Source organism: Bos javanicus, chromosome 21 (genome assembly GCF_032452875.1).
Source record: "Bos javanicus breed banteng chromosome 21, ARS-OSU_banteng_1.0, whole genome shotgun sequence".
Lineage (NCBI taxonomy): Eukaryota > Metazoa > Chordata > Mammalia > Artiodactyla > Bovidae > Bos > Bos javanicus.
This window is the reverse complement of record NC_083888.1, coordinates 25,873,743-25,889,009: the sequence shown is the minus strand read 5'-3', so window position 1 is coordinate 25,889,009 and position 15,267 is coordinate 25,873,743. Positions and strand designations below refer to the sequence as shown.

The 15,267-nt window shown below is 46.9% G+C and overlaps 1 protein-coding gene across 11 annotated transcripts in view; it reads right to left on the bottom strand.

The window, feature by feature from the left end:
• ARNT2 (aryl hydrocarbon receptor nuclear translocator 2) overlaps window positions 1-15,267 on the bottom strand; it is a 203,414-nt gene that overhangs the window by 145,985 nt on the left and 42,162 nt on the right. For 9 of the 11 annotated variants that reach the window (XM_061394582.1, XM_061394572.1, XM_061394571.1 and 6 more), the window contains one exon: window positions 7,538-7,652. In XM_061394582.1, the coding sequence (XP_061250566.1) occupies window positions 7,538-7,650 (113 nt within the window). In that variant the 5' untranslated portion in view covers window positions 7,651-7,652. Of the gene's footprint in view, window positions 1-7,537; window positions 7,653-7,741; window positions 7,925-8,260; window positions 8,461-15,267 lie in introns of those variants that run through there. The other 2 variants (XM_061394579.1, XM_061394580.1) reach the window with 2 other exon arrangements.

The following is a 15,267-nucleotide window of genomic DNA, read 5'->3' as shown; positions in this document are numbered from 1 at the left end:
ATTAGAAATAGAACATTTAACTGGACACATGAGCTGTTGGCTCAGAGAGGGGTTGATTTGGTCAGACTGCTCTCCAACAATCCCAGCCCTTGACAGTGCAATAAACAGTATCTCCACACAGTCCTCAAACAGGTTTGGGACAAGAAAAGGCAAAATGAAAGGTCTATGGTACCAGTGTCATTAATCACGTGGTTGAGGGCTCCTGCACAGTGCTGAAATACTGACTTGACCCTTCAAGAACCCTTTACAGGCTGCCGTGCTGGAAAAGTCAGCACCCCATATTTCCCACCATCCTTGGGGACACCTGCACCCCTCCACGTCATGTATCAACACTGGACTTCCTCCTTTGACTATCTAGTGGTATATTAACAGATGGAGAAAGCTCCAGGGAGCTTGGAAACAAGAAGCTTTAGAGGCAAAGAAGGCATACTGCTAGTTGTGCCATGTGATGACTTGGCTGGCCTCGATGAGTCTAAGTGAAAAAGGCATTTAAGGCCATTACCCTATAAACTCTGGGTCCAAGTAAATGGATGTGGGAGGAGATACAGTTGTTTAGTGCCTGAGCTAGTCAGAGTGGCTGTCTGCTTATTGAAACTCACCCAAGACATACTCGGATTTCACTTTACTGAGTCTCTCCAAACAAACATAGAAAAGTTTTGACTGATATTTGTTTAGCTGATATCCCAAACTCTCCTTCTCAAAAAAAGAAAAACAACAAAGCAGGCCTCTCTAATGTCAATTAATTTTTCTCCTTGAAGATGTTAGGGCAGAACAGTTAATTAGTACGAGGTGTACCCAGAGTCTTTGGGAACAAAATAGAAACAGTACAGATGTTTTGATTCTCCCGGACATTCACGGGGAGTGGGCTTCCTTGCGGAAGAACTTCTCAGGCATTCTGCACTCCCCATCTTGTTCTTAGGGGGGCTGATGGATTGAGTGGGACACAGTTCCCGTGGCCTCCAGGCAGAAGGGAATCCAGCCTGCCTGGTGGCCAGGAGCTCGCCACAAGAATGGCGGGTGTGCTCCAGAACCACACTACAGGTGCCACGGCTGCTGGCCTCATGGGAGATGTGACTCCACCCGCAGCTCTCAGGCTGGGCGCAGCGGGTAGTGGTGAGGTGCGGAGGGCTCGGGGCTCCCAGGCCAACTTGCAAGGGAAGAGCTATCACTCCACAAGCACATGGGAGAGGCCCCTAACGAGGTAAACTCTCCAGGCTTTGGGGTTACTTGGGGAACCAAAGGACTGGGATGACACAGGGCAAAGGAACACTGTTTTGTTTTTTTTTTTTACAATCATTTGTTTATTTTTATCTTGTTTTATGAGCAGTGTGACCAGAGTTCTGATCTGAGATGACCTGATGGGATTTATGCCTATTTAGAACCCCCAATTTCCAGACTTGAGGGCTTGCATTCAGAATAAAGGAACAAAAGGAGTTATATAACTGAAGAGATAACGGTAACGATAACAAAAATACTTGTGTACAATTAGAGGAGGGGAGGCAGGGAAGAAAAATTATAAGAAAGGAAAAATAGAATTAAAACATCCCTGGGAGAGAGAGACAAGGACCCCCCACAATGCAGAGTGTGTAACGGGGTACCAGACAGCAGCAGTGGAGTTATCTATGTTGTGGGAAAATGAAGGCTGAATGCACCACTTCCTAAATGAAGGAAAGTCACCAATATGCTGCTTAACTACTAAGGCTTCGCCTCACCTTTCCTGAAAATTACATCTGGGAGACCCCATAGACAGCAGCCTACCAGGCTCCCTCGTCCCTGAGATTCCCCAGGCAAGAACACTGGAGTAGGTTGCCATTTCCTTCTCCAATGCATGAAAGTGAAAAGTGAAAATGAAGTCACTCAGTCGTGTCCGACCCTCAGTGACCCCATGGACTGCAGCCTTCCAGGCTCCTCCGTCCATGGGATTTTCCAGGCAAGAGTACTGGAGTGGGGTGCCATTGCCTTCTCCGAAATCCGGGAGAAGAAAGCACTAAAAAGCCTGTCTCTGGGCTTCTGCAGTGCTGCAGAACCACACTGTCACCTAGTGTTCATCATGGGTAAGAGCGACTTTGCTGCAGACAGAAAGGTTACTTAACACCCCTGGGCTGTCAAAAACAGCTCAGTGGTTAAGAAAAAGAAATCGCATTTTCAGAATTCCAATGGATTTATGCAAGCATTTAGATAAACCTCAAGTGGGTGCGAGATGATCAGTTATCTTTAAAATGCCTTTCAGCTCCAGTTGATAGGAGTGTGATCATCTGGCTCCTGCAAGATGCAATTTTTTAGTCAGCCGTCCCTCCTGAGCCTGCAGATCTTTGGGGTATTGAGGGTGACCTATCGTCCTGATTTTCCCAGAAGGAGGGGGTCCGTGGGGGTACAGGACTTCAGTGCTGAAACCGGGGAAGCCCCAGGCCAACCAGGACTATTCGTCACCCTCATTTTCATAAGGACAGCTCAGTTCTTTACCCCATCCTCAAGCGGCAGACGGGTAGAGAGGAGAGCCTCAGGGTAAACGGTCCCGGTCTGGACCACGTCAACCCAATCAAGCAGAGTGTTAAGAGACGGAGTGCCAGGCTCTGGAGGCAGTTTTCTGAAGCCTGCTGAAAACTGAGGAAGCAGGACTTCTCTATGAAAATTCAGGGACCACAAATCTGTACCTTTCTACCCATGCAGGTGTGTGATCACATATGAGCTGCGATCACATGTAGGAATTGTGAAATGTATCGTGTCGGGGTGAACTCAGGAGAGAAAACAGGATACAAACGACTGTTCAGATCCTCAGGGTAACTCACTTGACCCCAAAACGACTCACTGCTCATCAGCCACACAGAAAAATTGCAACTTCTGAGGACAGAAGGGTCTTTTGGAAGACTCCTTGCCAAGACCCTGCCTTTGGGTCTTCTGTCACCAATTCAAATGCTCCACTTCAAATATGACTCCAATAGCTCTGTTTATTTCTCCTGCTATAAAAACTCCAAGTAAATCATCCTTTGTTTTGTATCTTTTATGTATCTCTATTATACCACAGCATCTGGATAATAAAGGAGAGAAATCAAAATATGACTTTTAAGTCCTATTATGTTCACTTTGAAGAATTTGGTACCATCAGTGGATGAGGTAAGAGTCCTCTAAAGGTGGGCTGAAGATGCCTTCTGCCTCACTTTCCTGTCCTGAGCATGATTTCTACCCTCAATAAAAAGTCGTGAAAGGCACTTTTGAGCTTGCGTCTGGTTCAGAGTGAGCAATGTGAATCTGCCTCACAGCGATTGTGTAATAATAATAATAATGCATCATCCACTATGAGTCATCAAAGAATCCACTTTTGCTCTTATGAGAAAAGATGACAGGCTGTGCCCGCCAGGCTGGTTGTAGAGCTCAGCAAAGGAGCAACCCTGGGCTGCTCGAAGCTGCTATTGACAAAAGGTGAAGGGACATGGGTGCCAGCAAATGCCAGATGACAGCATCACTACTGCATAAATCCGAAGCGAGCGAAACATGTACTTACGTAACCACATTCCAGCAGCCACGGGCTTACACTGCAGGGGGACGCTGGTGTACTGGCTGCACACGATTTGGAAATCGTTCTCCTCAGTGATGATGCTTTAGAAGCCCAGCATGTGACTCCAAGGCAGCAGGAAGGGGCTAGGACTCCTGGTCCCCACCACCCTTACCTCCCCTTCCCAATAGGGGCTGCCTCTGGAGTGGGCACAACCTAATGACAGCCCACTCCTCGGTCTTTTGAAAAGAACCCAGTGTGCCCTGTGGGTGCCCCCCAGCCCCATCCCATCCCCTCACCGGGATCAGGGAGTCCTCTACAAAAATGCAGCCCAGGTGACTGGCTTCTGCTTCCTTCCCCCACACATGTGGAATCACTTTGCAAAGAATCTGAAACTTCTGAACCTTCACCTTGTGTCCCCACTGCCCGCAGAGCACGGAGCTTGCTAAGACGTGTACTGGGGAGGCTGTCAGGGGAGTGGAGGGAACATTCGGGCCAGAGGATCCTCGGCACTGGGCCAGGCATGTGGCCAGGGGAGCCAAACCCACTAGGGGTCAGTTCTACTTGGCTCTGAAACCCCAGGGCTGGGTAGTTATCCTGGGAATCGGGACAAGTTCCTCCACCAGAATAACCAAGTCAGAGTGGGAAGACCTGGGTAGGGAAGAGGAGCAGGAGGAAGGATCTTTCCACCCGCCACAGCCCACCTCTTGGACAGCAAGGAGATCAAACCAGTCTATCCTAAAGGAAATCAACCCTAAATATTCATTGGAAGGACTGATGTTGAAGCTGAAGCTCCAAGACTTTGGCCACCTGATGCAAAGAGCCAACTCATTGGAAAAGACCCTGATTCTGGGAAAGATTGAAGGCAGAAGGAGAAGGGGGCGACAGAGGATGAGATGGTTGGATGACATCACCAACTCAATGGACATGTGTGCTAATATGCTATGCCACGTCAGTCATGTCCAACTCTCTGCAACCCCATGGACTGTAGCCCACCTGGCCCCTCTGTCCATGGGACTTTTCAAGCAAGAATACTGGACGTGTTTGGGCAAACTCCGGGAGAGTGAAGGACAGAGAAGCCTGGCATGCTGCAGTCCATGGGGTCACAAGGAGTTGGACACGACTGAGTGACTGAACAACAACACAACCCACCTCTCCTCTCTCCTTCTCCCCCTCCCTATGTCTCTAACTGTGCTGAACACTCTAGGAGAGGAGGAGGAGGAGGGGCAAGATGGCAGGGATGGAGAAGCATGTGTAAATGGCCACAGTTCATGGGCAGGGACCCCGAGAGGGGTGACCTGCTATTTGAGGAACGTGACTTACATTGGGGTCTCCTTTGTACAAGCATGGGGGCTGAGAGCAGAAGAGCCTTATCACTGCTGTGGCTACTCTACAACAGTGATGGCCTCCATCACAGAATTTCAGCAAAAAGTGTAAAAATATCAGAGGTAAGAATTACTCTGGAAACCACCCTGTGAAAAGGGAGGTTTCTTTGTGAGACACAGAACTCCCCCCATGAGTCCCAGGGGCTTAGCAGAAGGAAGCACAGTTTTCTGGCTGCTCCCTCTGAAGGGGGAAATGGAGGCAGGTGTAGGGCTCTAAGAATGAAGATAATGAAGGACAGGCCTCCGGGAGGCGGCTGGTTCCCTGATCTGCCTCCAGAGGTGTGTGTCCTCCTCCTCCTGCTTGGGAAGGTGTGTCAGCAATTGCTGCTCATCCCCTTGAACCTCTGGTGTTTTTGCTTGGCGTTGGGCTTCCTTGGTTCTAAGTGGAGCAGAACTCTAGGCCAGCAGTCCGCAACCTTTTTAGCACCGGGGATCGGTTTCATGGAAGACAATTTTTCTGCTGATGGGGCTGGGGGAAGGTTTCAGGATGATTCTCATCAGGAGCGAGGCAACCCAGATCCCTTGCATGTGCAGTTCTCTGTAGAGTTTGAGCTCCTATGAGAATCTAATGCCGCCACCGATCCACCAGGAGGCGGAGTTCAGGTGGTGATGCGAATGATGCGGAGCGGCTACAAGTATAGATGAAGCTTCGCTCCATTGCTCGCTGCTGCTCACCTCCTGCTATGCAGCCCAGTTCCTAACAGGTCACGGACCAGTACCATGGGGGACCCAGCAGGTTGGAGACCCCTGCTCTAGGTTGTGTCTCAGTCTCACCCCACCAAGGTCCTCCTCCACCTCCAGAGTCACACTGAGTATACGTGCTCTGGGAGGGAAAGGGGCAGCTGGGAGGACTCCTTCACAAAGAAGCCTGAGTCCACTGTCCGATCATCAGCTCAGGGAGCCAGCAGAAGTCAGGGTCCAGATGTCAGGCTGGGGCCAGGAACTCGGGGGCGGGGGAGGGGAGTAGCCTCAGCTCGCTGAAGCCTAGCACACACTCTGCAGGGGTTGGGGGCGGGCAGGTGGCGGGGGTAGGGGTAATGGCACAGACTCCTGGCAGAGTCTCTCAGAGACCACTTTCCTCCCCTCAATACTGGGCTCCAGCCTCTCTGCCTGTGCCTGGTGCCCAGCCCAGCCCTACCTTCCTGCATCAGAGAGTCCTGTGCCACCTTCTTAAAAAGGACTGGGGCTGCACTGAGGCTCTGTCCCCAGGGAATGGACGTGAGAGAGCAAAGGCATTTAAAATAATTTTTTAAAGACCTGGATTCTTTAACAAAAAAAAATGCAGTAAGTTGATATGTTGACAGCAAGTGCATTCTTTTAACAACCCAGACTCCACTGAGCTTAGCACCTAGTTAGAAAGAAGAGCTGGTTAAAGGAGGGTATCTGGGTTTGCAGTAAGCGCTGGAGGCAGGCTGATCTGAGGAGTGTGGCCCCAGGCACCCCACTGCTCACAACAGCTCAGTGGGTCCCACGGTAAAGATGGAACTCTGGCTGCATCAGCACCCTGGGGGCATTCAAGGGTGGGAGGGAGCTGAACCAAGGGAAAGTGGGGAACCAGGCTCCATAACCCCCTCCATAATCACCAAAATCTTAGCCCCTCTTTTGAAGACCAGCACACAGGCAGCAGTCTTTTCACCATCTAAAATGATAACACTGAAGGCACTTTTTCATCCTATCCTATTCCATTCTAGGTCCTCAAAATACACCTGCCCCCCACCTCCACCCCTGCTGGGGGCAGCCCAGGCACCTTTAAGAATTGCATTGGTTAAGAGGAAACTCTTGGGTTTAAAATGCTAGGCCATTTTACAAATGAGGAGCCTTGTCTTCCTGGAGAGAACCTGTGTTATGGGAAAATGCATTCATAGGACAAACTGACTCTATGTGAGAAACTTTGTATATCAAATATTTCATTGAAAATGAAGTTGATTCAATGAAGAAAAGGAGTTGGTTGATAAACAAGAGTCTGACCACGTAGACTGTGTTCTTCTTGCAGGGATCTGTGATGGCTGATTTGTTTCTGAGACCTGCACTCAGTTACAGATGTGTTACATCATGAGTACCTGCTGTTTTGGGTTCCATCGGCTCAAGAGTGATGGTCTTTCCGGTCCCACCAGAACTCATCACTCTTACCAACATTACGGGCAGAGTAGGTTACAGTGGAAGCTGCCCAGCCTTTAGATGCTGGACTAGAGCCAGGTTTTTGTTTTTTTGTTTGTTTGTTTGTTTTTTGAGAGGAATTCCTGCACAGCACTGGCAAAGACTGGTACCCAGAGCAAAGAACAGAAAGCACCAGAGGGATCCTTGCTGCCCACAGGAGCTGAAGCTCGACCCTCAGGGTGCCTCTGGCTGGTGGGCTCAGGCGGACGGATGGGTGAGCCCCCTCCCTGAGAGAGATGGCTGGAGCAAGGCCCAGCAGGACCACAGAGCCGTTCTCACAGTAAGGACAAGCAAACAGAAGTCCCCAGCTGGGTGCCGAGGCCCAAAAACACTTAGAGGCGATCACATGCCTGGTTAGGAATCCCACGGAATCTAATAAACAGGATGCAAACTGCTGAGCTCTTACTCTCTGGGACAGGGAGAGACAATATTTTCCTAACAGGTCAAGAATGTTGTGCAACGCATATCCAACGCAGTTCCCAGAAACGCCGAGGGGGCTTACCCGGATCGCCGCTTTCCTCCTCGGGCGGGCATGGCCCCTGCCATCCTCACCTGTCCAGTGGCCGCCATGGGGGCGACGGGCAGCGTCACTGAGCCAGGGATGTCTGAAGCCATTTCTGTAATTCAGCAAAGAGGAGAGGTTTTGTTAATGACAGAGAAGTCCAGGAATGAGCAGAAAAATTGTCCAGCTAACCAAAAGCACCACCTGGAAGAAGAACCGGGGAACCTGGGTACTGGCCCTTCCTTAGTCATGTGACCTGACTAAGCCCTTCCCTAGTCCGGGCTTTGCCTTTCTCCTCTGGAAAACAACATCCCAGGCAGCATGCCTATATTTAGTTTCAGTGGTTAAAAAAAAAAAAAAAAGTTCTCATAGCTAACAGCATTCATAAAGAACTCTTGTCTCCTGTCACGTGGAGGCAGGTAAGATGTTCAGAAGTTCAGGCACACGGCACAAGCTACAGGGAAAGAACCACTGCTGGTCCCAAATACTGGTAGCCCACTGGGGCAAACCCAGAGAGCCAGTCTCCTGCAGCAGCATCACAGATGCTCCGACCTCACCCTGGGCATCTGTGTTCAAGCAGAAAGTCTGCTCCCCGCTTAAATCTGGACTCAGAATCCCTGACTATAGAGCCCTTCCTGGTCCTCCATTCATGATGAAGACCGTGAGGTCCCAGGGCCTTAAAAACACCCCCTCAGGCCACAAGAAAGGAAAACTACGACAAACCTAGACAGTGTATTAACAAACAGAGACATCTCTTTGCTGACAAAGGTCCATATCATCAAAGCTATGGTTTTTCCAGTAGGGATGTATGGATGTGAGAACTGGACCATAAAGAAGGCTGAGCACTGAAGAACTGATGCTTTTGAGTTGTGGCGCCAGAGAAGACTCTTGAGAGTCCCTTGAACTGCAAGGAGATCAAGCCAATTAGTCCTAAATTCATTGTTCTGAATATTCATTGGGAGGTCTGATGCTGAAACTGAAGCTCCAATACTTTGGCCACCTGATGTGATCTCATTAGAAAGACCCTGATGCTGAGAAAGATTGAGGGCAGGAGGAGAAGTGGGCAACAGAGGATGGATGGCATTGTCGACTCAATGGACATGAGTTTGAGCAAGCTCCGGGAGATAGTGAGGGATAGGGAAGCCTGGCATGCTGCAGTCCCTGGGGTCACAAAGAGTCAGACACAGCTTAGAGAATGAACAACAGGCTGCACGGCCTGTTTCTACAGCCAGGCCTTCGAGGCAGAATTATTAATTTAAAGCATAAGTAGGTCTGTCATTAGATGAGAGTGCCTTCCCCGTGCTTCACTACCATAATATATTATTTCTTACAAGCTAGAAATTTTCAGAAGCTTGTTAAGGCAATGATCAGCATTCTACATTTCAAAGAAACCACAGTTAAAGAATTTCTCCTTCCCACTTGTGGCAAGCTCGTGAACTCAGACGCCCCGTCCTCAGACCATTAAATGGCAAGAGCAATCCTCCAGCGGCCTCTCTGATCCTGTTTATTGCTCTTGGGAATGACTTGCACAGGGCTCGATTTTCTCAGCCTAACTCTTATCCAGGGCAGAAGGGAAGCAAGAGTCTACAAAAATGTATTTCAGAAAGACAGTCTGGGATAAATATGAAAATCTGGACCCTTGTTAGTGAAGGAATGCTGGTGATGCTCAGAAGTTACAGCTCTGCCTCCTCCCAGAAACCACAGAGGCATCTGATCCTCAGTTATGTCCAAAGACATTGTGTTTAATAAACATATTCCGGAGAAGGCAATGGCACCCCACTCCAGTACTCTTGCCTGGAAAATCCCATGGGCGGAGGAGCCTGGTAGGCTGCAGTCCATGGGATCGCTAAGAGTCAGACACAACTGAGCGAGTTCACTTTCACTTTTCACTTTCATGCATTGGAGAAGGAAATGGCAACCCACTCCAGTGTTCTTGCCTGGAGAATCCCAGGGACGGGGAAGCCTGGTGGGCTGCCGTCTATGGGGTCACACAGAGTCAGACACGACTGAAGTGACTTAGCAAGGTCAACTTAAACTAGTCCCCTTGAAACTTCTGAAGAAAAATCTCACAGTACTAACAGACATAATCTTAATTTAGCTACTCCACTAGATTCACAAAAATTTGAGAGCTATCAGGTTTTTCTTTCAACTAGTGTAATCCTCTCCACTGTAGACAGTGAATGTACTGTATTTGTGACAGCTAGGCAGTACGACCAGCAATGACCTCATAATCTGACATCTGCCAGCTTCTGATAAGAAATTTGTATTTTTTCCTGAAATGGAAGCTAAACCATGTTAAGTCCATTAAGGCCTCAAACTAAAGGCTGAGTCACTGCCCATGCAAACACGGGCAAAAACAAAAGTCACCACTTCCCAAAGTAAGCCTCACAGAACATCAGGCCCTTAAGATTTTCCAAGAAAAGGGTTCCGTGGTCAAACGCGCAAGGGAAAAGCCACACCCTTATTCCCTTCTCCAAGATTCCAAAGTCTACCCAAAACAGACTGAGAAGTCCTAATAGGAGGACATTTATTTAACTGTGACTAGTGGAAACAGTGTCAGACTTTATTTTTCTAGGCTCCAAAATCACTGCATATGGTGACTGCAGCCATGAAATTAAAAGACACTTACTCCTTGGAAGGAAAGTCATGACCAACCTAGATAGCATATTCAAAAGCAGAGACATTACTTTGCCAACAAATGTCCATCTAGTCAAGGCTATGGTTTTTCCAGTGGTCATGTATGGATGTGAGAGTTGGACTGTGAAGAAGGCTGAGCGCTGAAGAATTGATGGTTTTGAACTGTGGTGTTGGAGAAGACTCTTGAGAGTCCCTTGGACTGCAAGGAGATCCAACCAGTCCATTCTGAAGGAGATCAACTCTGGGATTTCTTTGGAAGGAATGATGCTAAAGCTGAAACTCCAATACTTTGGCCACCTCATGCGAAGAGTTGACTCATTGGAGAAGACTCTGATGCTGGGAGGGATTCGGGGCAGGAGGAGAAGGGGACGCCAGAGGATGAGATGGCTGAATGGCATCACTGATTCGATGGACGTGGGTCTGAGTGAACTCCGGGAGTTGGTGATGGACAGGGAGGCCTGGCGTGCTGCAGTTCATGGGGTCGCAAGGAGTCGGACACGACTGAGCGACTGAATTGAACTGAACTGATCCCAGGATACCATAAAGGTCTGTAATTAATGTTTATCAATTAATTAATTAATTAATTTGGGGGGCTGCACTGGGTCTTCACTGCTGCTCACAGGCCTTCTCCAGCTGTAGCGAGCAGGGGCTACTCTTTGTTGCGGTGTGCGGGCCTCTCACTGCAGAGGCTTCTCTTGTTGCAGAGCACAGGCTCCAAGGCATGCGGGCTCAGTAATTGTGAAGCACAGGTTCAGTTGCTCTGCTGCATGTGGGATCTTCCTAAATCAGGGATCGAACCCACGCAGTATCCCCTGCATTGGCAAGCAGATTCTTAACCACTGGACCACTAGGGAAGGCCATGTGGAGACTCCTAAAACGCGTTTTCTTAACAAATAATGTTTCACGTGACTCTAGTTTTTTAAAGTCAACTACCTCGTTCCTGCCTTTGAACTAAGGACATGTCAAGCTGTGAGAGATCTTCGCCCGTGTCTGCAGACTTGGAAAGGCCCACCTGCAGTCACCTTCTGGCTCAGAGGTTGGCAAGGAGGAGGAAGGAGTGGAAAATGGAAGACAATGCGCAGTTAGGAAAGAAGATGATATCTGTCCCATTTTATGTGGGGAAAACAAAGTTGTGGACCGTAATGCTCCACAGAAACCCTGTCTATGGGGCAAGGGTTGAGGAGTTTGGAAAGTCCAGTCCTTTCCTCAGAGAGATGAGGGACGCAAAGAAAGATTCAGTGCCTTGCCCAGGTGCGCCCCCTGGACCAGGGGCTGGGCCACGGGGGGGCCCAGACTTGCTGTCGTCTTCTTCTGCGTGGCCATTTCCCATGATTAAGTTTCATCGGCCCAGAAGAAGGGCCAGTGAGGACAGGCCCACAACCAGCTTGCCTCCATCAACGCCCACTGGGTACATTCTTGTGCCCTCCCAGCGTGGTGCAAGATGCCAAATGTAAGTTGGCAGGTAGACACAAGTAGTTTCTACCATGGAGAAAGCGTATGCTTCATGAAGGTCACCTGACAGATACACTGAGCCGGCTGCAATCTCTACATGTGACGTGAGTGTGTCATAAAGCCAGAGCATGGTGGCTTTAGGGGGAGAGGAGCAAGGCAGCAAATACATTAACAGAATTTGAAGACTGAGAGGCACAAACGCATCCCCAGCAAAGAGGGCCACCCAAACAATACAGATGGATGTCGGCTCACCAGCCGCAATGGCCAAAACTACCCCTTCCCCAACTCAAGAAGCATTTCTTTTTCAATTAGTTTTTATTGGAATGTAGTTGCTTTACAATATTGTTAAATTTCTGCTGTACAGCAAACTGAATCACTTTATGTATACACATACTCTGTTTTAGATTTCTTTCTCATTTTCAAGAAGCATTTCTAAGAAAACGTGGCTCATTCTAGTTCTACTTTTCTCTTGTAAATTGCATTTGTATATCTTTTTTTATTTTATGTTTATTTTTTTAGATGGAAGGATAACTGCTTCACAATGTTGCATTAGTTTTTCTGTACAATGAAGTGAATCAGCCACAGGTATACATATATCCCCTCCCTCTTGGACCCCCCCAATCCCCCTGCATTCATATATCTTATATCCATTTCTCTTCTAAGTTTCAGATGTTCTTTCTCATCTAGTTGTAAGATGCTTTTTATGACAGATACTGAAGCTTTACCAAATTTTCTGAAAATACTTAACAATCTTTCTCCTATTTATTGCTTGCTTTTTTAGGCTGAAAGATTTTTTAACACTAGACAAAGCCTTAAGAGGTAGAGTTTTAAGATGTATTGGTCAGCTCCAGTTGCCATAACAAAATACCATACACTAAGAGGCCTGAATGAAAGAAATGTATTTCCACCCAGTCTGGAGAATGGGAAGTCCAAGATGAAGGTGCCAGCCAAACTAATTGCAGTAGGAACCCTCTTGCTGGATTACAGACTGCCACCTTCCCTCCATATTATCACATTTTCTCTTCTTATAAGACCACCAATGTTCTTGGTGTTCCAGTGTTCTTGCCTGGAGAATCCCAGGGATGGCGGAGCCTGGTGGGCTGCCATCTATGGGGTCGCACAGAGTTGAACACGACTGAAGTGACGCTGCAGCAGACTCATGACCTCATAACCTCATTTAACCTTAACTACCTGCCACAAGCTCTATCTTCAGAACAGTCAACTGGGGTGTTAAGGCTTCAACAAATGAATTTTGGGAAGATACAATTCAGTCCACAGCAAAAGAAAAGATCAATTGTCCTAACCTCATTTATTCTAGTCCTTCCTTTTCCCCATAAGTTTTTTTTTTTTTTTTAATAATGACTAACTTCTTTAACACTTTCATTCTATTTACTTATTGATTTGGCTGTTTCAGGTCTTCGTTGCAGCATATGGGATCTAGAGTTGCAGCATGCGAACTCTTACTTGTGGCAATGTGGGGTCTAGCTCCCTGACCAGGAATCAAACCTGGGATCCCTACATTGGGAGCTCAAAGTCTTAGCCACTGGACCACCAGGGAAGCCCCAGCATTCAGTTTATTTCTACTTTATGATGTTACTATGATGTGATACTGTATTGTGTATTATGATCACTGCTACTAGTGTGAATGAGATCACCTTTCCCAGATACTTTCTGATTGGTTAGTAGCTATGAAGACAATTGTGCTGCAGTAACTCTTCACAAGTGATATCAACTGATTTGACCAGCAGCTAAGATAGGTGCTGCCCTCCCCTCCCTTGCTGTTCTGTGTATGTATTATCCTTTCAAAATCTGAATTCCTGGATAAAGAGTTTCTAGGGCCATTGCCATGTGTCCTGCCATTTCACCAAATTTTCAAATTTGCTCTAATAATTTGTCATTAAGTCTTATGAATTAGTCTTTCTAATTTTACCAAGTCTATGGGCTACAAATAATACTATTTTCTCACTTCAAATAGTTAAATGTTTGATTTCTTTTCAAGTCTTATTTCATTGACCAGAGTTTCCAAGATATTTGATAATAATGACCAGTAAGTGGGAATAGAAAGGCCATGGGGTTCTGCAATGAAACATATCTGGTTTCAAATTACAACCCAAAAACTTCTTAATAATAATCTACTTTAAAGGATCACTTGAAAAATTAAGGATAATGTTTATAAAGAGCCTCAAACAGTGTCTGGGAAGGGAAAAAACTCTCAAGCAGCAATGATTAAAATGATCATGATTATGGTGATGGTAAATAAACTTGCTTGGTCCTTGAATATAATTGCGGGTTTAAGACAAATACAGTTTATGACGTCAAGGAAATCTGCTGCTGTTCCTATTTCTTAACTGATTCATGGAATGGATGTCTCATTTTACCAAATGTCATTGTGGTAACTAACACAGTGTTTTAGATACCAAACAAACCAAGCAAAATATGCAATCGATGAGACCAAAATTCACTTGAAAGGTTAAACTTTTCTCTAACATCTTTTAAAAACCACTCTTAGTACATTCAAATAAAAATATAAAAAATACATCTCTCTCATCTATAACCTGCATCCATATCTACCAACTGATCTGCTGTCAGCCTTCTTTGGATAAGCGACTATCTGCTGCCTAAACCTGGCAACTTCTCCATATGATTTGACTATAAGTTAGCAAAGCTCCTAGGACATCCATCCAGGAAAAGTGGGCAGAGAAAGTTCACTCACCTGGTGTCAGAGGTGAGGGTCTCCAGGCAGAGCATGGTTTTAAGTGGAATAGAAAATGCTATTCAATTAGATGGAAAATAGTCCTGTGAGTACACTATTGATGTGCAGGGTTTCTGAATTTCACTTCAAAAGGAAGTAAAGTGGAACCTTGACTATAGCACTGGGCAGAGAGGAAATAGCATCAGATACCTAACAGGTGACGACCTGGCCACAGTCATACCCTGGGTGTGCAAGAACACAGCCTCTGTGTAGGAGGACTTGGCAGTATGTATCAAGAGACATCAAATTACCCACGCCTCACAAGGGCTTCCCTGGTGGCTAAGCGGTAAAGAACCCGCTTACAATGCAGGAACCACAGGAGTATGAGGATTCTACCTCTGGGTCCAGAAGATCCCCTGGAGGAGGGCATGGCAACTCACTCCTGTATGCTTGCCTGGAGAATCCCATGGACAGAGGAGCCTGGTGGGCTACAGTCCATGGGATTTCAAAGAGTCAGACATGACTGAAGCAGCTGAGCATGCACGCACAAGAGGATGCCAGGGCAGTGCGTGTGTACTTGCTATATGTGCAGAAAAAGACGGGAAGGCGGATACAAGAACACCAATGTGTTAAACTTGGCTATTTTTGTTGTGGGAATTATAGGTGGGTTTTATTTCCTCCTAAAAGCTCTTTTTATTTTTGAATATACTAGGATTTTTTCCCAAATAACTTGTGCTAATTTAACATTAATCAAATGATGTGTTAATTTAATGAACACAAATAGAGAAATAAATATTTTTAAAGGGTTTCACTGTAAGACACATTTGAAAGCATATACAGTTGGAGAGCTAGAAGCAGTGAATGAATGAGTCAAAGGAAGAGGATGACTTCTTAATAAAAAGAGTGTCCAACAATGGAATGGGTTGGCTTAATGATGATGATAAACATC